Below are 24,578 nucleotides of genomic sequence, written 5' to 3' on the forward strand. Positions count from 1 at the left end.
ATATTTTGCAATTTTATAGTGCATGAAATTCCCGTCTCTAGTAATCATCATCCATCCTTCCTTTCACACTCATTATTCTGCTTTCATGCCTTTCCTTATATTTTTCTAGCAGCTGCCTCTATTTTGCTTTTCATTGTTTTTTCTTAATCCTTATCTTCCTGTTCTCTCTTACACAGATATTCTTTTGTAACAATAATTGCACAATGTGTAGTTATTCTTCTGCGTTTTCCGTTTCTTAAGGTTTTGGATCTTTCTTTAAAACATCTAGTAACAATTACTCTAACTTTTTGTGACATTCTGCTGCACTGCCATTGCTGTTGACATAGTAACCACGTCATATTGCACTGCTGTGACAGTTGATGTAGTTGCCACATCCTGTTACACTGCTGTGATAGTTGACGTAGTTGCCACATCCTGTTGCACTGTTGTGACAGTTGATGTAGTTGCCACATCCTGTTGCACTGCATGGCAGTTGATGTAGTTGCCACATCCTGTTGCACTGCTGTGACAGTTGACATAGTTGCCACATCCTGGTGCACTGCTGTGACAATTGACGTAGTTGCCACATCCTGTTGCACTGCTGTGACAGTTGACGTAGTTGCCACATCCTGTTGCACTGCTGTGACAGTTGACGTAGTTACCACATCCTGTTGCACTGCTGTGACAGTTGACGTAGTTGCCACATCCTGTTGCACTGCTTGACAGTTGACGTAGTTGCCACATCCTGTTGCACTGCTGTGACAGTTGACGTAGTTGCCACATCCTGTTGCACTGCTGTAACAGTTGACGTAGGTGCCACATCCTATTGCACTGCTGTGACAGTTGACATAGTTGCCACATCCTGTTGCACTGCTGTGACAGTTGACGTAGTTGCCACATCCTGTTGCACTGCTGTGACAGTTGATGTAGTTGCCACATCCTGTTGCACTGCTGTGACAGTTGATGTAGTTGCCACATCCTGTTGCACTGCTGTGACAGTTGACGTAGTTGCCACATCCTGTTGCACTGCTGTGACAGTTGACGTAGTTGCCACATACTGTTGCATTGCTGGGGCGGTTGATGTTGTTATCACATCCTGTTGCACTGCTGTGACAGTTGACGTAGTTGCCACATGCTGTTGCATTGCTGGGGCAGTTGATGTTGTTATCACATCCTGTTGCACTGCTGTGACAGTTGACGTAGTTGCCACATCCTGTTGCACTGCTGTGACAGTTGATGTAGTTGCCACATGCTGTTGCATTGCTGGGGCGGTTGATGTTGTTATCACATCCTGTTGCACTGCATGGCAGTTGATGTAGTCCCAATCTTGCGATGGTTGATGCTACAACTTGTATTGCTGCAGTAGATGACGAAGTAGTTAACATAGGGAAGATGCTTATAATACGTCGCAGGTCTTCTGGTTTAAAAATAAACTGTAGAATTGCATTTTTGTTTGGCCTGTGCATGTTTTTGTTGTTGCTGCCACTTACACAGTTCTTTATCCCATCTCTTAAAAATCTCTGGGGGTAAAGGTTGCAATAGATGTATTGTGTGAGGTGGCAGCTTTACAATTATCACCTGGTGTCCTTGGTCTAGTGTGTGACATGTCCATCGTAAATCAATAAGACAGGTTTTTCCTAAACAATGTTCTTTAACCATTTACACAAGAACAATGAGTAGTTATCTTTCTGCGTTTTTTTATCTTTTTGAGTTTTTGGATCTTTCTATAAAACATCTAAGTGCATTTTCTCGAAGCTTTTTCACTTCATTTGTGTATCGCAACTCGAATGTTCTGTTGCAGACATGGTAGTTTGTGTTATGTCCGTTCATTCAGTTTTCCATCACTTATTTAAATACACATAGTATTGGCAGCATTTTTCCATCAGTAGCACAACAGAGCAATACTGTTGTATTTTCCCATCCTAATGAACATGTTCTTTACTGACACTTTCTTCCAATAACACCCACCCACATTTGTCTTAGATGGACACAACAAAATGATGTCTCATCACAGTTACAGATCTGATCAGGTTTTTCGTTAAAATTAAAATTTCCAAAGAATTATGATAATTTATCAAAGTAGCCATAAATTTTCCAAGGGTTAACATGATCACATCTGGTACCTATATTGCTATTTTTTTTCTTCATAAAAATGCTGAAAGCCATGAACCAGTCTGAACCAGGTCGTTGGTTTCTAAATCCGGTTGCTAAATCATTTGGTGTACAATTCAGCCATATCCAGCACATCTTCCTAGGAGAGTCTGAATATGCTTAGCAATTTCCTCCTCATAAGATGATGAAGTAGAACACCATACCAACATTCCCTTTGCTTTCTCCCACTCTTGCCTTTATCTCTGAACTCTACTGTTGAGGAATTGCACATGACTAGACATGATTTGAAATCTTTCAGTGGTTCATCTATCAGGGGGAAAAATTCTGTATATCATCAGCATCATTAACTTAATATTCTGATGCACAAAACAAACACAGACAGTATGTATGCCCATTTTTCCTGCTAAAGTACAATTTTTTAGGCCTCCGTTCAGAAAAATTGGAAAAACCTGTATGTGTCAGATATTCACTTTTGAAAAGTTCGTAGATCTCTTTTTAAAGTTAGCTAAAATTAACCAGTTTTGTACTTGCACTTTCATATCCTTGCGCCGTTTGCAATCTTTCTTTCCTGGCATTACTCTGCTAATTCTATTTCACAAAAAGTTTACCACTAGTTTTGTTGTACTTGTATCTAATGTTTTCCCGTGCTTAACACAGGAGTACACAGAATATCTTTTGACCCTAATTTTTTAAGTTGGAAGAGCCATCTAGTTTGAAATTCCAAATTCTTGTTTCATTCTTTTAACAGTCCAACTGGTTGACAAGAGAGAAAGTATTGTCCTTTTTTCACTCTGACTCTCTGAATGACAAAATGTCTCTAAAACTGATTCTAGATATTCACTAGGTATTTCTTAATATTTAACTTTTGAAATTTGAGATACTAAACATGTAGATGGTATTTGTTTCGTTTCCAAGCTTGTATGTGTGGTTTTTTTTTTTTTAGCATAAGACTGCAGTCATGTGATTTTTTTTTTTTTTGACAGTTGACTCATCAATAAATTCGCTATTGTCGCCATCATCATACTTGTTCTTGCCAGTAGCATCAACTTCATCTGTTTTTTCTGTTAAGTTCTTTTGATAGCTTTAGTCTTGGGTATACCACATATTTTAAAACCACTTTTTATTCCACAACTTGAACATATCTCATCTGGATTCTTCTCATCTGGTTTTGGATGTCCTGCTGCTTTGAATGGATTGCAGCACAGCACTAGACAGAAAATAATGTCCATTGATTTTAATTCCTTTTGTTCTTTATTTGCCATTACTTCTATGAAAGAGGACACATAATATATTTTATAGATCTGTGTAATTACAAACTGAAATGTGTAAGTTGGTCATGTTTCAAAATCACTAACCTTTAAGCAGTCACACCACACTTTAATAACAACAGTTGAGTTCAGAAATGGCTATAGTGACTATCGTCTTAATACTGCCCCAATAACTATTTAGCATAATTAATTCAACTCTCTGACATGCAGTTCTCCAGTCATATAGATAAGAACGGCATGAAAATTCTAGACTTGCTAATTGTCTCGAGTACCATTCTTTGTAGTATAATTCTTCTGAAACTAAAAGTAATGTGCCACAGTAGGCCCACCATATTAAAAAAAAATCTGTTTCCTTAGCAACCCACTTTTTTTCCAACTTCAAATTTTGGCAAGAGTGAGCAGAAAGTACATTCATGAGGGGAATGCTTTTGAGTTTTTAAAAATTATTTTTTATTGAAGAAATATCACATCATAATTGTGCTGCATACCAAATGAAAGATCTACCAGTTACATCAGATTCAGCTTTATAGCTTTAGACATTTGGAGTTAGACATTTTTGTTTCTCTTGATGTGCGAATAGGGTGACCAGACGTCCTCCTTTGTCCGGACATGTCCTCCTTTTTAGGCCTTTGTCCAGGGTCCGGGTGAATTAAAAAAAATCAAGAAAAATCTTCCTTTTCGTAACTTGTATGCCTGATATTTTGAAGTTATCTGATTTGACGCCTTTTTCAGGCAAAGGTGGCAGCAGCATCGATGGAATATACTCTTTGCCAACGACCATAATAACTCTCTTTGCTCCCCCTTGTTATGATCGTTGCTCACAGGTAGCTAGTAAATCGAGAGATCAAGGTGCAAATGTAAATCTAAAAAGATATTTTCTGTTCTCTTTAATAATTTTAATTCCCTTGACTTTCATATGTAGCTGACTGTAAAAATTATTATTATTATTATTATTATTATTATTATTATTATTATTATTATTATTATTATTATTTTGTAATAAAATAGTTATTAACATACTTTTAAGTATGATATGAGCCTAAATCTAAGTACATATTTTCTGTCCTCTTTTTGCGAACAATGTCCTCCTCTTTGAAGTTTTGTGTCTTCTTTTTTATTGATGTCAATCTGGTCACCCTATGTGCGAAAGATCGGGTAATTTTTCATTCTTTAAGGATTGAAAACAAAAAGTCTATGCAAAAAGAAATGGAAATGGTTGATTTTACATTTTAGTCATTTAAATCCAGCTATGGTGATCCTGATGCTGCCAATGAGGCAGGTTTCATTGAGCGCTAAGAGGAATATTGGACTGCATGATCACATTGGACTGAGTCCATGGCATGAGCGTGCAAGCTCTGCGCGATGAATAACATTAGGGAGGTTGGTAGCAAGGAACCTCTTGGCAAGTGCACGTGCTGTGTCCTGCAGGCTCCATGATTTTGGCGTGGTAGAACGTGAAATGAATGACCTTCCATGTTGGTCAGATACAACATGTCGATTGATGTCATGGGAAGATATTCCAGGCGTATAGGAGAACTTGGGCAGAATTGTTGGCGATGATTAAGATAAGGAGTCTTTCTGAGTAGGCTGTATGATGAGTGGGTAAAAATGTAAGGATTTCATAGCAAGCATGGAACATTGCCTTTAGTTGTGTCATCTGTATTGAATTAGTGGCAAGTAGATTTGTATTAAAATTACCCATGGCAATTACGTGTTCATAATATGACAATAGGAGTTCTGTTATTCCCAATTTCCACAAAATAAAAAGAGATCATTATTATATCATGTCAATTAGCTAAAGAAGTACTACTGACTTTGTAAATTGCGCAATTGTCAGTAGTACAATAATGTGAAATACACCTGTGGAATTTTGTTATTCTGAATTACCACTAAGTAAAGACATAATTATGCCATGTCAGTTAATCAGACAAGCACGAACTTTGTTAAATATACAGTTGCCAATGTTGTGCTTAAAGAAATATGTATCTGTCAAAATTTGCTATTGCAAATTACCACTGATTAATAAAAAATCATTGTGGTTATTATGTCATGTCAATAGAATTAGATAAAGAAATACATAATTTTGTAAATTATACTGTTGCCAGAGATACACTTGAAGTGAAATGCACCTGTCGAATTTTGTTATTTCGAATTACAACTAATTAAAAACACATGCTATGTCAATTACATAAGGAAAAACTTTGTAAATTATGTTGCTGATAGTATTCCACATAATTTAGAACCAACCTGTCAAAATTTGTTATTTCGAATTACCCATAATTAAAAGAAAATACAGTATGCCATGTCAAGAATGTTAATTAAAGAAATGCTATGTTTTGTGAATTATAGTGGTGGTGGTGTCATCCACAAAATGAACTGAACATGTCTCATTTGTTATACGAATTATCACTAATTAAACAAAACAACAATATTAGCTCATGTCAAATGATTTAAAAGTGCCAACTTTTTAAATTATACTGCTGTTAATGTTACACATAAAATAAAATGTACATGTCGAATTTTCTTATTGCGAATGATCATTAATAAAAGAAAAAGACATTATAATGCAAAGAAATACTATGGCGTGTGAAATATACATAGGGCTAAAGTGAAATGCTTCTATCATATTTTATTTCTAATCAGTACGAACTAAAAAGGAAAAACATTATGCCAACAAATAAATGATGATAAAAATAAACTTCATTTGACTGTCTATTTATTATGAATCATTCAATAAGTGAATAGCATGTAAAAACAAGTAGTGGCTACAGAGTACTTTCGCATCATCAAGTAGCATAAGAAATTAATATGGATAAATTGAAATGGTTATGTCGAATTTAGTTGTTCCGAATTATCAGAATTACCACTATAAACAAAAATTTATATGCCATGAGAATTTGAAGAAATGCTGACTTTGAGAACAATTATACTTGTGCCAGTATTATGCATCAAGTAGAATCCAGCTGTCGAATTTCCTGATTCCGTATTGTAACGTTGAAAACAAAAGGAAAATATGTTGTTGTTGTTGTTTTCTAATGCCAGGCGTTTGACAATAAAGTCATTTGACCTCTTGCACTCCAATATTTTTCAAAGATATTATCATGACTAGCCACTGAAGCACAGATTTTGAGGTGTTCCGAATCCATTTCTTGGTTTGAGTTGCACAATGGGCAGTTAGGGGACTGATATATTCCAATTCTATGCAGGTGTTTGGCCAAACAATCATGGCCTGTTGCCAATCTAAATGCAGCTACAGACGATTTTCGTGGTAAATCGGGAATTAACTGTGGATTTTGATGCAGAGAGTTCCATTTTTTCCCTTGGGATTGAGTTATCAAATTTTGTTTGTTGAAGTCTAAGTATGTAGATTTAATAAATCTCTTCACAGAGTAATACGTAGATTTAGTAACAGATCTGTAAGTAGCAGTGCTGCCCTTCTTTGCTAAAGCATCCGCATTCTCGTTTCCCAGGATTCCAAAATGGGATGGTATCCATTGGAATACAATTCTTTTATTGGGTGATAATAATTGAGAGAGCATTTTAGTTATTTCTGCTGTTTGAGATGAAGGTGTGTGTTTAGAGACGATTGATAGAATAGCTGCTTTGGAGTCTGACAATATAACTGCATTCGTAATATATATAATGCCATATTAATTAGTTAAAGAATTTATGTAAATTATATTGAATTATGTGTAAAGTGAAATGCATCTTTCGAATTTTGGTATTCCGAATTACTGCAAATGATAAAAAAATAAAAGAGCATAATTATGTCACGTAATTAGTTAAGGAAACACTACATTTATAAATTAAACTGTTGCCACTTTTCACATATAAATTAAAATGCACCTGCCGAAATTTGTTACTCCCAAGTACCACTAATTAAAAAATATATATATATTATGCCATGTTGATTAGTTCAAGAAATACGGTACCAACTTTGCAAATTATACTGTTCCACATAAAGTAGAATGCATCTGTGGAATTTCATACCGAATTGAGAACCCTGTGTCATAATAATCAGTCAGTGTGGCACATAAGTGAAATGCATAAATTGAATTTTGTTGTATTGTATTTTCACTGATTAAAAAAATATGCCATGTGAATTAGTTAAGTAAATGGTAGTTTTGTCAATTATACCATTGCCAGTTTGAAACATGGAGTCAAATAACCTGTCATTTTTTATATTGCGAATTTCCACTAATTAAAGATATGGCATTATTATTCCATGTCAGTTAATTAAAGAACCACTATCTGTGAATGATGCAATTGTCAGTATTACGCACAAAGTGAAATGGATTTGTTGATTTTCTTATTCTGAATTGCCACTAATTAAGAAAAGAGAACATAATTATGCCATGTCAATTGGTCAAACAGGTTCTGGCATTGTTACTTTTACTGTTGCTAGTGTTAGGATCCTTACACACAAGTGACTTTTAGCCACCAAGGTCGACTGCAAAAAGCAGTTGACCTTAGCGGCTTGTCGCGGGGATGCAGTCGGTAACGTATTTAAATGGAAAATGCCGGTTGCTTTACACACAGGCGCTGACCCCGACGGCAGCCGCTGTCTTGCAGTCGGTCCCCGTGACCGGCGGCAGTGTTTTCTGCTTACACACAGACGACTTTTAGCCACCAAGGTCGGCGGCACGCAGTGGTCCAAACATAAATCTAGCTGGATATAATTAATATCTTTTCTCCTATTTAATAGATTGCCATGTAATTTTGCACAGTAGTTACAAGTAATACTTTTTTGTATACAAACTCTGATTACGTTTGTATAAATGAAACTACCCGCTATAAGGGGTGCATTTAGAGAAAATTAATAATTTTTCTCCTATTTAACAGATATTCATGAAACTTTGTACAGTAGTTACAGGTAGTATATTTGTTTTGTATACAAACTTTGATAACGTTTTTGTTAGGGAAACTACCCTTTATAGGGTGCATCTAGAGAAAATTAATAACTTTTCTCCTATATAACAGATTTTCATAAAAATTTGTGCAATAGTTTCGGGTACGGTAGTATATTTTGTTTTGTATACAAACTCTGGTTACGTTGGTACAAAAGGACTACCTGTTACTGAGAGAGTATTTAGAGAAAAATTAATAACTTTTCTCCTATTTGACAGATTTTCATAAATCTTTTTTCAATAGTTTAGTTTAGTATATTTGTTTTGTATACAAATTGATTGTGTTGGTACAAGGGGAACTACCCCTTACAGGGGGTGTATTTAGAGAAAAATTAATAACTTTTCTCCTATATAACAGATTTTCATGAAACGTTGTACAGTAGTTACAGGTTGTATATTCGTTTTGTGTACAAACTCCAAATACGTTTGTATAAGGGAAACTACCACTTATAGGGGCTGAATTTAGAGAAAAATTAATAATCATTAATAACTTTTCTCCTATTTAACAGATTTTCATGAAACGTTGTACAGTAGTTACAGGTTGTATATTCGTTTTGTGTACAAACTCCAAATACGTTTGTATAAGGGAAACTACCACTTATAGGGGCTGAATTTAGAGAAAAATTAATAATCATTAATAACTTTTCTCCTATTTAACAGATTTTCATGAAACGTTGTACAGTAGTTACAGGTTGTATATTCGTTTTGTGTACAAACTCCAAATACGTTTGTATAAGGGAAACTACCACTTATAGGGGCTGAATTTAGAGAAAAATTAATAATCATTAATAACTTTTCTCCTATTTAACAGATTTCCATGAAACTTTATATACGGTACGTAGTAGTTACAAGTAGTATAGGCCTATTTGTTTTGTATAGAAACTCTTGTTACATCTGAGGGAAACTACCGCTCATAAGAGGTGCATTTAGAGGAAATAATAACTTTTCTCCTATCTAACAGATTTTCATTAAATTTTGCACAGTAGTTATAGGTAGTATATTTGTTTTGTATACAAAGGAAACTACCTCATTATAGGGGTGAATTTAGACAAATTTAAGAAGTTTTCTTCTATCTAACAGATTATGATCAAACTTTGTACAGTAGTTAGAGGTAACATATTTATTTTGTAACAAGAGACAAAGCTTTCTCAGAAGTTAGTGGAATGGGCTTTATGATAGCTGACATGTACGCTTTTTCGGCGTAGTAGCTAATTGTTATTTCTATGACAAAATTAGCAGCATCTTTCTCTCCCTGAACATTCAAGCTTATCTGTGTAAGAAAGAAAAGTTTCCTTGTTTTGAGACTGCAGTGTGTTTTTTTAGTTGGTAATTCAACGACGTTGTATCAACCACTAGGTAATTTAGCGTCGATGGGATTGGTGATAGCGAGATGTTATTTGGCGAGATGAGACTGAGGATTTGCCATAGATTACCTGACATTCGCTTAAGGTTGAGGAAAACCTCGGAAAAACCCAACCAGTAATCAGTCCAAGCGGGAATCGAACCCACGCCCGAGTGCAACTCCGGATCGACAGACGAGCACCTTAACCAACTGACTCTGGTGGCCTGCAGTATGTTCCTAGCTTTCCTTTTCTCAGAACTTTCAGAAGATTCAGAAAAAAATTTCCTAGGTCTGCACCGTCTGTCACTTTTTGCAATAGATTATCAAATGATAATCCTGACATTCTGAAGTAGTGAAGAAAATTATCTTCATGGGCTCAAAGCTCGCGAAAAAGGCGTGAAATTGGCCATACTGCGCTCATCGAAAGAGAATCCGATGTATCCAATATTTTCTATGTTTAACACGTCTTTTTCTATTAGGAGAAGAAATAATAGGAGTTCTTCCTCGACGTGCATTATTATAATGCGAGTGAAAAATGACACACCTTTTGCAGTTTGACTGCCACCGGAACCGACGACACACAACGCCCGTATGGACTGCAGAGTTGCTCATGTCGACTGCTTCTGCTGTTGGAGAACCGCTTATGTCGGCAGCAGATAGACTGCTTTTTGCAGTCACCTTGGCGGCTAAAAGTCACTCGTGTGTAAGGGCCCTTATTCATAAAATAAAGTGCACATGTCGAATTTTGCTATTGATAATTACTGCTAATTAAAGAAGAGATTATTAAGCTTATTATGCTATGTCAATAGCATTACTTAAAGAAGTGCTAGTTTTTTTAATTATACTGTTACGAGTGTGACATGAAGCAAAATATTCTTGTCGAATTTTTTATATTTACAGTTACTTCGAACTAAAAAATTATACCATTTTCATTAGTGAAAAAAAAAAATGGTATCTTTGTAAATTATACTGTTGCAAGTGTTATGCATAAAGTAAAGTGCAGCTGTCGAATTTTCTTATTCCAACTTACTACTGGTGCTCATTAAAAAAGAAAACATCATCATATGATGACGCAGAAATATCATATGTACTTCGGTACATCGTAACATATTATGTCATGTGCATTAAAGAGATACTCACTTTGTAAACTATATTCTTGCCAGTGCTATGCATAGTATAAATTGCACCTTTTGAATTTTGTTATTCCGAATTACCGGTAACTGAAAAAAAAAAAAGGTATTATTGTTGTATGTGAATTAGTTAAAGAGATGCTCACTTTGTAAATTATACTGTTAGCAGTGTTAGGCATGAAGTAGAATAGCCATGTCGAATTTTGTTACTCCGAATTACTAGAATTACCACTATTAAAAAAACTTTAATGTCATGACAAATGGTTAAAGAAATACTGACTTAGTAAATTACTTTTGCCGGTGTTATGTATAAAGTAAAATGTACCTGTCGCATTTCCTGATTCTGAATTATGTTGAAAAAAAAAGATACAATGTCATATCAATTACCTAGTTAAAGAATTGATGTGAATTGTAGTATTAGCAGTGTTGCGCATAGAGTGAACTGTCCCTGTCGAATTTTATTCTGAATTATCACAAAAGGAAAAATAATACATTATGATGTCATGTCAGTTAGTTAAAGACATACTAAATTTGTAAATTAATTTTTTGACAGTGTTACATGTAAATTAAAATACAACTGTCGAATATTATTTCGAATTACCACTAATTAAGAAAAAAGAGATTAATATAGCACATCACTTTTTAAATAAATACTAACTTTGTAAAATTATGCAATTATCAGTGTTACTCGTAAGTTAAACACTTGTCGAGTCTTCTATTCCGAAGTACCATTAATTTAAAAAGGAAATTTTTATGGCATGCCAATGAGCTAAAGAAATACCAACTTTGTAAATTATATTGTTGCCAGTGTAATGCAGTAAATAGTTAAAGAAATGCTGACTTTTAAATTGTATTACAACAGAGATAATGCATAAAATTCAAATTAACATTAAATATGTTAAAGTAGGATCTCCCTGAAGTGTAAAAATTCCTTGATGGAATAGAGTGAGTTATGTATAAGCCAACTACGCAATTCTCTCTTAAACAAGTTAATAGGTAAATCAATTACTGTTGTAGGAAGTTTGTTATACCGAAAATGGTAAACCTAATGATTCATTGTTTTCATAAATCTGGATACTGAATTAGTTCAATCTGATAACTATTATAAGCAGTGCTTTTTTTCTGGTGGTATGCAATGGTATGCAGTACCAGCACTTTTCCTCTTTCAAATTTTTTAAAATTATCATTTCTTTACGTACAGAAGGGAGTGGATAAGCTTTTAGGCTAACGTGCAGGAGGCGGCAACAATTAACATCACGAACTTGTGCACTATTGTAAATCTGTATAACTTGTACATTTTAGTGAGTACCGGAACCTTTTTTCGGCACCTAATTTAAAACCTTAAATTGTAAAACAATCTTAACTCGTTGACTTACGCCCAATGTTCATAAGATGCAACACATCACATTCAGTATCAATATCAAGGACCTCCGTATCAACTAATTTGTCATTTGGTCCTTGAATATTAAAAACATTAATGTTAATTTATTATACGTAGGTACTTATTAATGACAGCTTTCATAAAATTTGTATTATTAATTGTGTCACAATCTATTATTGTATTTGATCAACTGATGTCTGTGAGTAGAATTTAAAAGAAGTTTAATACGTGCATTTGTTGGCAATATACTCTTATTTAAGCAGAATTAATATATTCTCTTGTAAATATTAACTTTAAATGATGCATATTTATTCAGAGCCTAGCATTTAATTTTTCACAGGTCATTTCAGGATACAGTATTAGGTTTAAAAAAATTCAATAACTTGTTCAACTGTAGCTGAAGGCAACAGTCTATAAACATGGAGGGAAGAACTCTAGAAACACCTTTCAAAATATTTTTCTCCCTCAAAACCTGCACGTTTAGACTTTTTACGGCCTACCATCTCACTCCAAGTTTCTTGTCTAGAGGCTTCGTGATCCTTTATACAGTCAACTCTGGATATAGTGACCCTCTGTGGACTTGCATATTTCGTTCACTGTATCTGAGGTTCACTATAGCTAAATGACAAATGAATGGAATTGTGAACAAGAAACTAAAATATTTTATTTTTGTGGAATGGATTACACTGTATACTGTTACTCACAGTTGATTTCCTTAAACTATACTGTCGACCCACGTCCGCTTGTGAAAGACCACATTCAGTGTCACTTATAATATTCGTCTTATCTTCCAAAGAAAACACTTTACGCTTCAACATTTTTATATAGCACATTCACTGCTGGAACACTTAGATCAGGTAGAAATGACAAACACTGTTATGGTGTGACTGCATACTCAGCCTTGGAGTTTCCCGGGTCACTTAATGGAAACTGGAAGGGGATTGATGGAGTTTGAAAGCCATCGAAATCTTACCTTCTTTTATGCTCTGGACATAATATCTGTCCCGTTTTAATAAAAGAAGGCAATTTCATTTTCCTTTGCTTTGATGATATCCATCAATGTTTCTAAGAACAAAAGGCAATCCTTTGACGGTAGAGGATTAGAAATAACAGTGGAGTAGAGTACCTGAGAACGGAATGTCAACCGTTCGACAGTGGAGTGAGGCAAGATCGTCACGTGTGGTCTGAATTTACAGTAAGCTCATTGTCTAGGAATCGCTAATCCTACCTTTGTCCTTTGGCTAATGGAGTAAGAAACTTAGAATGTTGTTCTCAACACATTCTTTCAATTTTATACAAGAAGGTCTGACTTCAAATAAGAATTTGTCAGGTTACAAGGTTCACTATAACCAAAGCGAGGAAACAGAAATATTATTGTACTTTTTAATGTATGAGGGTGGGACCAATGATTTAAGTTCAATATATCCAGAGTTGACTGTATTTAACTGAGGTTAATCTAATGCAGATTGATCATTGCCACTCACTTTAACACCAATTGGCACACTTCTACTCCCACTATTCTCACACTTTGTGACATGAATTTCAGATTTTTTTAAATGCCGTGTTTTGCATTTACATTAATAGTATTCTTAGAACGTTTATTCTTCGTCACCACTAACTGTTTATTTACCTTACAGACGATCACTGGTGATGAATGTTCAGTTTGTTTGGCTAGGAGGTGGACATCATGAATAAAAATATTAATCCTCTCTTGTTTGTGGATAACCTCATCCTTTTGTTTAGTTATGTATTTAAAAATTTGGTATGTAGGACAAAAAATAGCCGTGATATTGGTGGCAAATGATCGAGGAAGAAAAGGGATTTTGACTTCGTAAGCATTTTGAATATATCTCCTGCCAAATCTTTACCTTGACTTGTAATTTAATAGATGTGCGACTACTGGTTGAAGATACGACCTCACCTTTATTATATCCACACTAAATGGAATTGCATGTAAAAATTATCTCCATGTTTTTTTAAATAATTAAACCATTTGTTATTAAAATCTACTTTCAGTCTTTTTAAGATGTCACAGTGATTTGTTACTTTTATCGGAGAGTGACTGCACACAAGGAAAATGATAGAAACTTTTTTCTGATAAATAGTAGTTCAAGGAAATTTTTGTACTGTTATGCTTTTTCTTTTTATCAATTATTATTGTTACTCGCAAAAGGCGGGTCATTTGGTAATAATGGAGAAAAGCTGACTTTTGAATTCGTTAACCCTTTGAAGCACTGTGGTTACAGTACATAACCACCTTTTTAATTTGAGTTTTCCGCCTACTTACTTGGTGGTTTCATTTAAAAACTACTTCGCTGCATTCACTGATCCCTAGTAACTGTAGAAGAATTTTATTTTCCCTATATTTGCTTTGCCCATCTTGTTCACTAAGATGGCCGATGTTGTTGTGTATAGTTGGGGTGTGGAAGACTCGCTACGTGTTTTTATTTTACTTATATGTTAAAATATTACAGTTAAGTAAGTTTCTATGTAGTATTATTTGTCTTTAGGACTTTTCGAACATATTTCAGTAACAAAATTGTAATTATTTCGACACATGCGGTGTCAATATAAAAATAATATGGTGGTTTCAAAACATAACCACCATGCAAACAGGGTAGTTATGCTTACCATTTCCAACAAAATGTTCCAGTTTTTTTTTCAGCTTATTCATCATGGCTACAAGGAAGAGATAGTTGGTGACAATCACAACCTGTTTTTTGGCAACTTTTTCATAAGTTTGAATCTCATGATCTCTCTAAGGCAGCTAAATATCTATGCATCTGTTACAGTTAGATATGGGCGTATTGGTTTACCACACGACGAAAGAAGAGATGCGACCTGAAATATGGTGAGATGGATAGATGTACGTCATATGCTGGAGTGTCCTGGCTCAAGTGGAAGGTCCATTCTTTTCCTTTCTAATTACCACGATCCATCTATTGTCGCCACTGTTTCAAGGAAAGAGAAGAATAAAACAGTCACTCAAATTGCTTGCCCACAACTCTTGAAGGACTACAACAAACATATATTGACAAAGCTGATATGTTGAAGTTCTTCTACGAGATTGGTAGAAAATGCAGAAAATGGTAGCACCGCATTTTTTGGCATTTTGTTGATGTCACTGTGACTAATGCCTTCTTGGTATATTCGCTGAGAGGTAAAGGTGGAGAACTGACCCTGAAGAATTTCAGGTTGGCTGTTGTTGATGGTTTGGTCGCAACAAAAATCGAAAACATAGAGTAAGATAGTACTAAAACCTGTGCACTACTTCAAGCCAATGCAATGGTCCCATAATGTGAGAAAAGATTCGACAAGGTGACACATATGCCTGTGCGTGTATCTTCAAGACTCTGTGCTTATTGTAGCATTGAAGTTCAAAAAGACAGGAGTAAATGGGCCTGCAACACATGTGAAGTAGCACTTTGACTTAATGAGACCAGAAACTGTTTCTTTTTGTATCACTCACAATAAGTCTGAAGTCATTGTGTTCTGCAGTATTGCATAGTGGTTTTACCATGCAACCACCCATTTTCTGTGTCAAAAAAGGAAGTTTTTCAAAATTTTAAAATTTGAGCCCCTTCTCCTAGACAAATAAAAGTTTAATTTCATTGCAAACAGAATTTTTTATTTCCCTCCCAAATGCTTGCATCAAAAGGTTAAGGAAAGAAATTATTTTTCCTCTGCAATGTAATATTTGTTATTAAATAAAGAAGAATTTTCCTTTGCATTATTTTTTTTATTACTGAATAAAGAAGATTATTTCCTTTGCATTATTATTTTTGTTATTAAGTAAAGAAGAATTTTCCTTTGCATTATTTTTTTATTAAATAAAGATAATAATTTTTCTTTTTACATGAATTCAAAAGTCAGTTTTTCTCCATTTGTAGTTGCTGGTTATGTACAGTTATATGTACATTATTACCATGATTTTGTTTTATTTATATTTGTATATTTTATATCATAATGACCTAATTGATGAAAAAATTATGTAAATGCATTCACAATATTTCGCTTGTATCATAATACACTGTTTCTGTAAATAGTATACTAGACTAATAATGTAATGATAGTTCGAGGAAAGTTTTGTATTGTTTTGCTTTTTATTTTTATCAATTATTATTACTCGCAGAAGGTAGCTCATTCGATAATAATGGAGAAAAGCTGAGTTTTGAATTCATTAAGGAAAGAAATTATTTTTCCTATACAATATTATTTTTGTTATTAAATAAAGAAGAATTTTCCTTTGCATTATTATTTTTCTTATTAAATAAAGATGATAATTTTTGTTTTTCTCCATTTGTAGTTCACCAATGTGATTGTTTGCTGGTTATTCACAATTATAGTTGAAACGGAGCTTTTGGGCTAAGACGCCATGGTCTACTGGTGGCAGATGTTACCAGACGTTTCTACTACTACTGCGGCAGACATCTTCAGTGGTTAGGTATCCTCGCTCAAAGTCTTCTGCTCGGGATACCTGCAGCAACTGATAACCTGACTGGTTGCTTGTCCTTATTTATAGAGCCGGGGGATGGACTTGGTGTTCCGTTGTCACCCATCGGATCTCTGTGGCCTTGGACTGGTTGTTGTGTTCCATTGTCATGGCAGACTGCACTCCCGGGATTTCGGTATCCATCTGTTGTACCGTCGCTGCGTACAGGTTTGGTACGAGTCTGTTTCAGGACAGGATGCCAGCAGTTATTAAGTTTCAGACTCTCTTCTTTACGATTGAAATTATTAGTATGTTTATGGATTTCAATCGCTTCCCAGAATAGACGGGGGAAGTAATTGGACGTGTTACTGAGGATGTCTGTTTCTCGGAACTGTATGTCATGCCTCCCATCCTGAAACGCATGTTCCGCCACTGCAGACTTATCCAGCTGTCCCAATCTGCAGTTCCGTTGGTGTTCCGCTAAACTACACTAGTGTCCAAAAGTTAAGCATAATTCAATATTTTGTTCCCAAGCTATCAGAATGGCACCAAACTTGTACAAATGAATCACACAGAATCTGGTATGCAACAGAGTAACACATATCAGCAAATTTTGTTTTATTGTGGCCTAGGGACACATTTTACACAATTACGGTACAAAATCTGACTATCACGTCCACGACAATGATGGTGCTGAGCGGTTAATATGGGTTCTGGTTACCCCTCATGGCTACTCAGGCGTCGCAGTGCCGTGGCATGCCCTCTATCAGGTGGTTCAAGAGCTCTGCAGACAGCTGTTCCCATTCCAGACGAAGAGCATTGTGGAGGGCTGGAAGTGTCGTCGGTGGAGGCTGGCAGACTGCAGCTCGCCTTCCTAATACATCCCAGGCATTCTCTATAGGTTTCAGATCTGTGGACATCGCTGGCCAGTCCATGCGCTGGATATCTTCCCCCTCAAGATACTCGTCCACATGGTTGGCTCTATGCAGATGTGCATTGTCGTCCATAAAGATTAAGTGTGGACCAAATGCACCTCTGAAAAGTCTCACATGTAGTTTCAATACCTCGTCTCTGTACCTCTGAGCATTCACAGTACCAGCTGCGAAGATGTGAAGATCTGTACATCCATTGAACATTATGTCTGCCCACATGAGTACTCCACCACTAACAAATGGGCGTTTTCCCACGATGTTTGTGAGATGACACCGGGTTTCATGTTCTCTCCAGATTATTGTGCAACGGAAATCGTTGCTCAAACTGAATCAGTCCTCATCTGTAAACAGCACGTTCCTCCATTCATTCAAGGTCCAATGTTGATGTTGCTGACTCCACTGTAAACGGTTCCTTATGTGTACTCAAGTGAGCTGGACACACACTGCTGGTCATCTGGCATGGAGACCGCCTGCCCTGAGCCTGGTATACACTTTGCCTGGAAACACGAACGCCTGAGGCAGCTGCAGCTCAGAAGACAGTTGTCTTGCAGGCATCGTCCGATTACGTCGTGCTGTTAAGGCTAAATATCGGTCCTCTTGTGGCGTTGTGACCTGTGGGCGACCTTGTACAGCATATGACGAACATCTCCTGTGTCTTCGAACTGTCGCCAAAGCCTGAAAATGACACTTTGTGCCACATCCAGGGCTCGAGAGACTTCGGTCTGTTTCTGACCTGCTTCCAGACGTCCGATTATTCTACCCTTCAAACCAGGGTCAAGTTGGCGTCTCTGTGGCATGTTGGTGCTGTCCTATATACACTGAGATAAGAAACTATACCCTCTGGTCACAATGAGAAAACAAGAACGAATGAGCCGCAATGCGTCAAACACCTTCAAAAGACGTGTTTATCCGGAGGGGAAGCGCGAAGGTTGGGGTACCCCCTCCCTATGCAAAGAGCACAAGTACACACTATGATAAAGTTTTATAGCGATTGCTCACCGTTTTCCCTTTCATTTCTCTGTTTTATGAATTATGCTTAACTTTTGGACACTAGTGTAGTTTTGACGCTACGTTGTGTAGTGCCTATGTATACGGCACCGCAGAAGTATGGAATCCTGTATACACCTGCGGCAACCAACTTGTCTCTCTTGTCCTTTACTGATCTCAGCATGTTATGGACCTGTTTGGTCGGCAGGAAAACTGTGTCTACATTGTGCTGTTTTAATATCTTGCCGATCCGGTCCATGACATTATGTGATACGGGAGGAAGACTGGTACGACAGATGAAAACCGAAATCCCGTGAGTGCAGTCTGCCAAGACAATGGAACACAACAACCAGTCCAAGGCCACCGCAATCTAGCGAGAGCGGACCGCTGCGACAACGGCACACCACGACCAGTCCAAGGCCACCGAGATCAAGCAGGTGTGGACCGCCACGACAACGCACGAGCCATTCAATGTACAGCCAGGCCGGATTCCTGAATCCACCGAACCAATCCTAGTCAACACGAAAACTGCCGAAGTTGACCGGGACTAAAGCGTGTCGTGTAGCGAACAGGCGACGTACTTTGCACATGTTTGGCGCTCAGGTGTTACCAGTATTTCTCGTTATTGTTATAATAATGAAAGGAAAGTATACATGTGCATATTGTGATCGTGCGTTCACCACAAATTCGAATTTATTGAAACACAAAAGAAATGTACATGGAATTCAGTCTCAGCTAAGGAAGAGGGACTTTAAGTGTGAAGAATGTGACAAGCAATTCACAACAGCCACGAATCTCAAGAAGCATGTTAGGAAGTTTCACGAGGCAACTCATTCCTGTGAAACGTAAGTTTTTACAACATTATTTCAGGCAGGGGTAGATAAATCCCAGCGCCAGGTCGATAAATTTTTAAGTGGCGCCTGAGCTTTTTTTTTTTTTATTGCGTTAAAATTTTAAGACTACTATTTTTTTTCAGCGGCGGCGCCAGCGGGAGGGTTTTGGTGGGCTCCAGCCCAAAATTAATTAGAGCCTACTCTTAATTCCCCAACATGAAAATAAATATTATATGAATTATTATAGTCTATTGTTCATCACGAAATAGTAGTAATCGCTTCAGTAATATAACACAGGACGGAACAATGTAAATCATGATTTTAATTACTTGATTTTTATTAGGACATAAATCACTAATTTAAATCAAATTATTTTTATCAGTGAATTATTTTTTTAAATTATGTTTAATATTAATTTTTGAAGTAGCTACTCATTTACAGATAGGCCTACATAGTATTTATTACGTTAACAATGACTACGGTTGCCAACTTTTTTAAAAAGAAAATACGGGAGACTAAAGAATCGACAAAATTTCACATAGAAAGTTAACAAATTTTTCAGTTCAGTTACAAAAAATATATAATGCAATTTGGTAGCTAGATTTAGGCTTAAATTAAGAGTATTTTGAGACAGATTTTGTCTCGCGTAATAGTTGAAGTCGACTGCAGTTTGCAGCTCTGATTTGATTAGATGTGTCGTGCTCCTGTTGTCAACATCTGTACAATTATTGTTCATCAGATTAAATACCCTCTTTGTATAAGCATTAGTACTTGGTATACTTAGAATAAAACTAGCCAGTTTTTACAAATTTATAATATTAATATTGTTTGATTTTAAACAGGTGAGCACTAAAACCAATTTCTGGCTAGCATTACCTCTACAAAGACTTCACATTTTAATGCATCTCTGGAAAACAAAATTAATTTATCACATACAATAAATCATCATTCAAGGCAAAATTAAATGTTTAGAATAAAGATTTTTACATTTGCAAAAATATAGGCGAAAAATGCTCGCAGAGAAAAAAAAAACGAGAAACGGGAAACTTAAAATTAGGGGCAAATACGGGAGATCCCGGGAAATACGAGAGGGTTGGCAACCCTAACAATGACATACCTAATGGATAAATAATTAAAATCAGTTCGCTTTCTTATAATTGTCTAATGCTTGTAGTCCTTTGTTGTTCAAATTCCCCCCCCCCCCCCAGCTTCCTTTTATGTCACTTTTGAGTTTAACATCTAGTAGTAACTAGCTATGCTAAGAGAAGAGTCACTTTATTGAGTGTATTAAGTTGTTCTATTTGTAAAAGTGTAGCAAGAACGTTGCTGTTAACTTAAAATGAGGAATTCAGACCCCGAAAACTTGATCCAATTTGGAGATAATTAATTTTTTCTACCACTTCAAGTGGAAAAGGCATGATAACTAAATGCAAATCATATGGTTTGTAAATGCAGAGATTAGTTGCTACAATAAAGTTACATATTGAAAAATGTAACAGCATAAAAGATAAACAAGGAAAAATTAGGGTAGGCCTACTCCAATATCTGACAATGAAGATAAAAATTTAGAGACAGATCCAATAGTTGCAACTTCAGTATCAAAACGAAAGAAATCATTAGTTACGGATCAACTATCCACTGAGAGACTATCTCTGAAAATTAAGCGAAGTCAACTTAGTCCCTTTGTCATCCGAACAAATGAGAAATAGAAAGAGGGCTTTAGATAAACAAGTTCCCAAATTTTGTTATTCTACAAACAGATCCTTCTGTTGCATTCAGCTGTAAGACAGAAGAACTGGTTCAAATATGTTGTCATGTAGGCCTATCATATTCCAATTCAAATTATTGTTAAAACACAGCATGTAGATAGAGTTTTCATTATTCATCCCAGGTACTTATGAACACTGAAGCATACACCAATCTGAGAATAATTTCGAATGATTTATATAAACAAAAATTTAATTTAAAAAAATTCGATTTAAATCAAATAAATCCGATTTAAATAAAAACACATCATTATTTTTAGTACAATTTATTATTTTTTTACACCCGATGTAATAATGACTCCATAATGAACTTTTCAAGATTACATCTCTATTAAGGCCTTCTTTGATTCAATCTAATTTAAAGAACGTTATAATTAAGGCATGACATAAGTTTTTATCGTCTCTCTGCTGGTTGAGCTGTTTATTTTTGCAACCCTACACTTCAGCGCCAGCGACAAGTGCAGTCTCTTAACCCATTTATGCCCATAACTTTATTTTTGTCCAAATGTTGTGAATGTCACACCTAGTTTTTGTTTTTATACATTTTTAATTGTAAATGAGCGAACACAGATGAATATTTACATTTAGGCCCTTTTTCAGGGTGGGTCGTTAACGACCCAGTGGGAAAATCTGATATACATTTTTTCTTTCTTTTTATTTATATCTAAATTACTACATGTAACGACAGTAATTGTGAATATTATTTCTTTGTGTTATTGAATCAACATATTATTGATGTTTTACATGTAATATTTATAATTTTACAGTGCAGAAGTAAATATTCACATAACGTTTAGTCATAAAAATACGTGTAATAAAATATAAATGACTCAATATTATCCAAACACATAATTACCATGTTATGTATGAAACTCTCTGACGCACTTGTCATGAAGCGGAGCCGGGCATGAAGGTTTGGAACAGCCTTTAGTAATCTTGTTTTTGGAGACAGCGCATCGGCAACGTGGCTGACCAACCGCCAGCAAGTGTCCAGCATTGCGACGTGCTGGACCTGCGACCATATTTCCCACATTCAGATGATTTCTGGGCCCCGGTGAAGATACTGGTGTTCCATATTTCTGCATCATAGCAATTACAGTTGTCCGTCTGAATGACAAATTATCCAAGGAAATTCCTGTTGATCTTGCTGTTAACATGCATTATTCATGGCGACATCAAACATCCACAAAAGAATTGGAACATACCATTTTTTCCCTCTTATTCCAATTCTGTATGCTGCTATGTTTTGATCCATCTGATCAACACCTCCCATAAAACTATTGTATTTCTTGATGAGGTGGATTATATAATGGATATCCTCTTCTTTTCTTTGGCTGAGTACCGATCTGCTGTTCCTATAGGGTGCACGCCAAACTCATTTGAAACAACTGTCAAAATATTCAGCTGGATGACTGTCTTTAGAAAGTGATAATGGATGACTCGACTGGACAGGATTATAAACTGGTGGAAAATTAGGGAGGGTCTGACCCTTCTTCCACTGCAGAATATATTTTGTATTCAGTACAGATCTTGGATTATAGTTTTTATCTCCTCTTGTTTTAGTTGTAATCTCTACCTCAGCTTCTACTTCCAACAATACCATAGCCTCCAATGTAGACTCAGGGGAATCATTTTCATCAACGCTTGTTTCATTTGAAAACCTTACCTCAGCTTCTGCTTCCAACAAAGTCCTCGTCAAGCAGTCTGGATTACTACACTCCTCATCTCCAGAATCCCCATCGCTTTCTCCATGTACAGGTGGTGCAATATAAACATCAATTTCTCCAGATATGCTCCTCGTGTCTGTTGCTTCAAGTTCAGATATTATTTCGTGAGTTTCCAGTCCCTTCCTAGTATATCAAAACAAAAATAAACCATAACTAACGAAAAATAATCATATAAACAGAAATATTACTAAGCGACCAAATGGGACCTCTCATTTTCCCACTGGGTCGTTAACGACCCACTCTAAAAAACTATTGTCATTGTTGCTATATTACTATAACTGTTACAATGCTATCAGGATATATTGTATTACTTACATTTTGATGTTTTAGATTCGTATTCAGAAGCTCGACAATAGCCACACTCCATGCCAACAAATAGAAATTATTAGCTGTGTGCTGCAGAATTCTAGTCAATTACGCAAGCTGAGAGATAGTTTCAAATAAAAGGTGAATGGAGCAGCACTAATCAAACACAGATGTTTATAACTCAAGACAACACTCTCAGTTACCAACCTAATTTATAGAAGTCACAATATAACACTACCAGGATATTTTATACAAATTATAATCACTGGGTCGTTAACGACCCAGTGGGCATAAATGGGTTAAACTGTTTGGTTCGAAATTATGAGTCGAGTTTGTTATGAATTTTATTTAGTGCCCTGTAGCAGTCGGACTTCGTAGTCACTCACACATTCTTACAGTTTATTGCGAAACTTATAAATGCGTGTCAACAGTACAGTAAGTATCTACTTGTATGTATCTATGTTCTCTATACAAATTTACACATTTTGACCAATATTTACCAAATTTTTCACACTTATAACTTTCACAGCCAAGAAATAAACACAATTCGGACAAACCACTCCTCCCTTGGTTTCATCCCTTAATCACTAAAAGCAGTAATATTTGGTTCTGGGATACGACCGATAAAGAGCTTTTTTCTGTTCTGGGGGAATGGGAGAGAGAGGTTCTTTGATACGAAAGAAAGGAAAAGTTTACTTCATCAGGACACCCTATGGGGTAAGTTCTGAGAGTAGGAAGAAAATCCGAAGTCCCCTAATCGAAGTACAATTTGATATCCTGGAATTTTTTTTTGGTGTGTAATACAATTATGAGATTGATTTGTCTGTTTTTTGTTTTTCCTCTGATCACAAACCTCAAACGAGCGTATAGGCATAAAGGGTGGAAAATCCAAAATCTATCAATGTAAATAGTACAATATGATTGAAACTGTTGTGTCTTCGTGCGAATAAATAATATTTTATAGACTGTAATGTGCATTTTTTCACATACATTTTTGGTTTGCCCACCCCAGTGCCCTCCCAATTTGAAAGTTCTGTTAATAAAAGCGTTCCTAGAAAGTAGTTCGAGCGTGAAGTGTGTTTTATTACTTAATTATAATATTGTTGAATATATTTAAGTAAATGTATCTTTATCTTAGCTCGAATGGTTTTCTCATTGTATGTGCAGGTAAAATGCAGTGGCTATTGAGAAAAGGAACTGGCGTCTGAAAATTCTAGAGTTTTGTCTGTCCCTGGTTTTAGGACAACATATGAGTAGACTAGGCTATATCTATGTAGCTTCTTTATTGATTTATTTTATGTTTACCTACATACAGGTACTAATATTGTTTTTACAGATGTGACACTGTCTTCAAAACCGAAAAAGATTTACTTAATCATGTGCACAATCATAAGAAACTGCATTAAAACCAGTAAAAATAACGAAAAACGTGCAATGTGATGATTATAGTCAAATATTTTTTGACATAAGCACCAT

At 35.7% G+C, this 24,578-nt stretch overlaps 1 protein-coding gene and 1 long non-coding RNA gene across 4 annotated transcripts in view; both read left to right on the forward strand.

The window, feature by feature from the left end:
- The window catches only part of LOC138703259 (uncharacterized), a 97,560-nt gene extending 81,868 nt beyond the window's left edge, over positions 1-15,692 (forward strand). For all 3 annotated transcript variants that reach the window (XR_011333016.1, XR_011333017.1, XR_011333018.1), the window contains exon 7: positions 14,912-15,692. This is a non-coding gene — a long non-coding RNA (uncharacterized lncRNA). The remainder of the gene's footprint in view (positions 1-14,911) is intronic.
- Positions 15,693-19,048: 3,356 nt separating this feature from the next.
- LOC138703260 (uncharacterized) overlaps positions 19,049-24,578 on the forward strand; it is a 64,647-nt gene continuing 59,117 nt past the window's right edge. Inside the window, exon 1 of the mRNA XM_069830995.1 lies at positions 19,049-19,315. Within this exon, the coding sequence (XP_069687096.1) occupies positions 19,276-19,315 (40 nt within the window). The 5' untranslated portion in view covers positions 19,049-19,275. The remainder of the gene's footprint in view (positions 19,316-24,578) is intronic.

Source organism: Periplaneta americana, chromosome 7, assembly GCF_040183065.1.
Source record: "Periplaneta americana isolate PAMFEO1 chromosome 7, P.americana_PAMFEO1_priV1, whole genome shotgun sequence".
NCBI lineage: Eukaryota > Metazoa > Arthropoda > Insecta > Blattodea > Blattidae > Periplaneta > Periplaneta americana.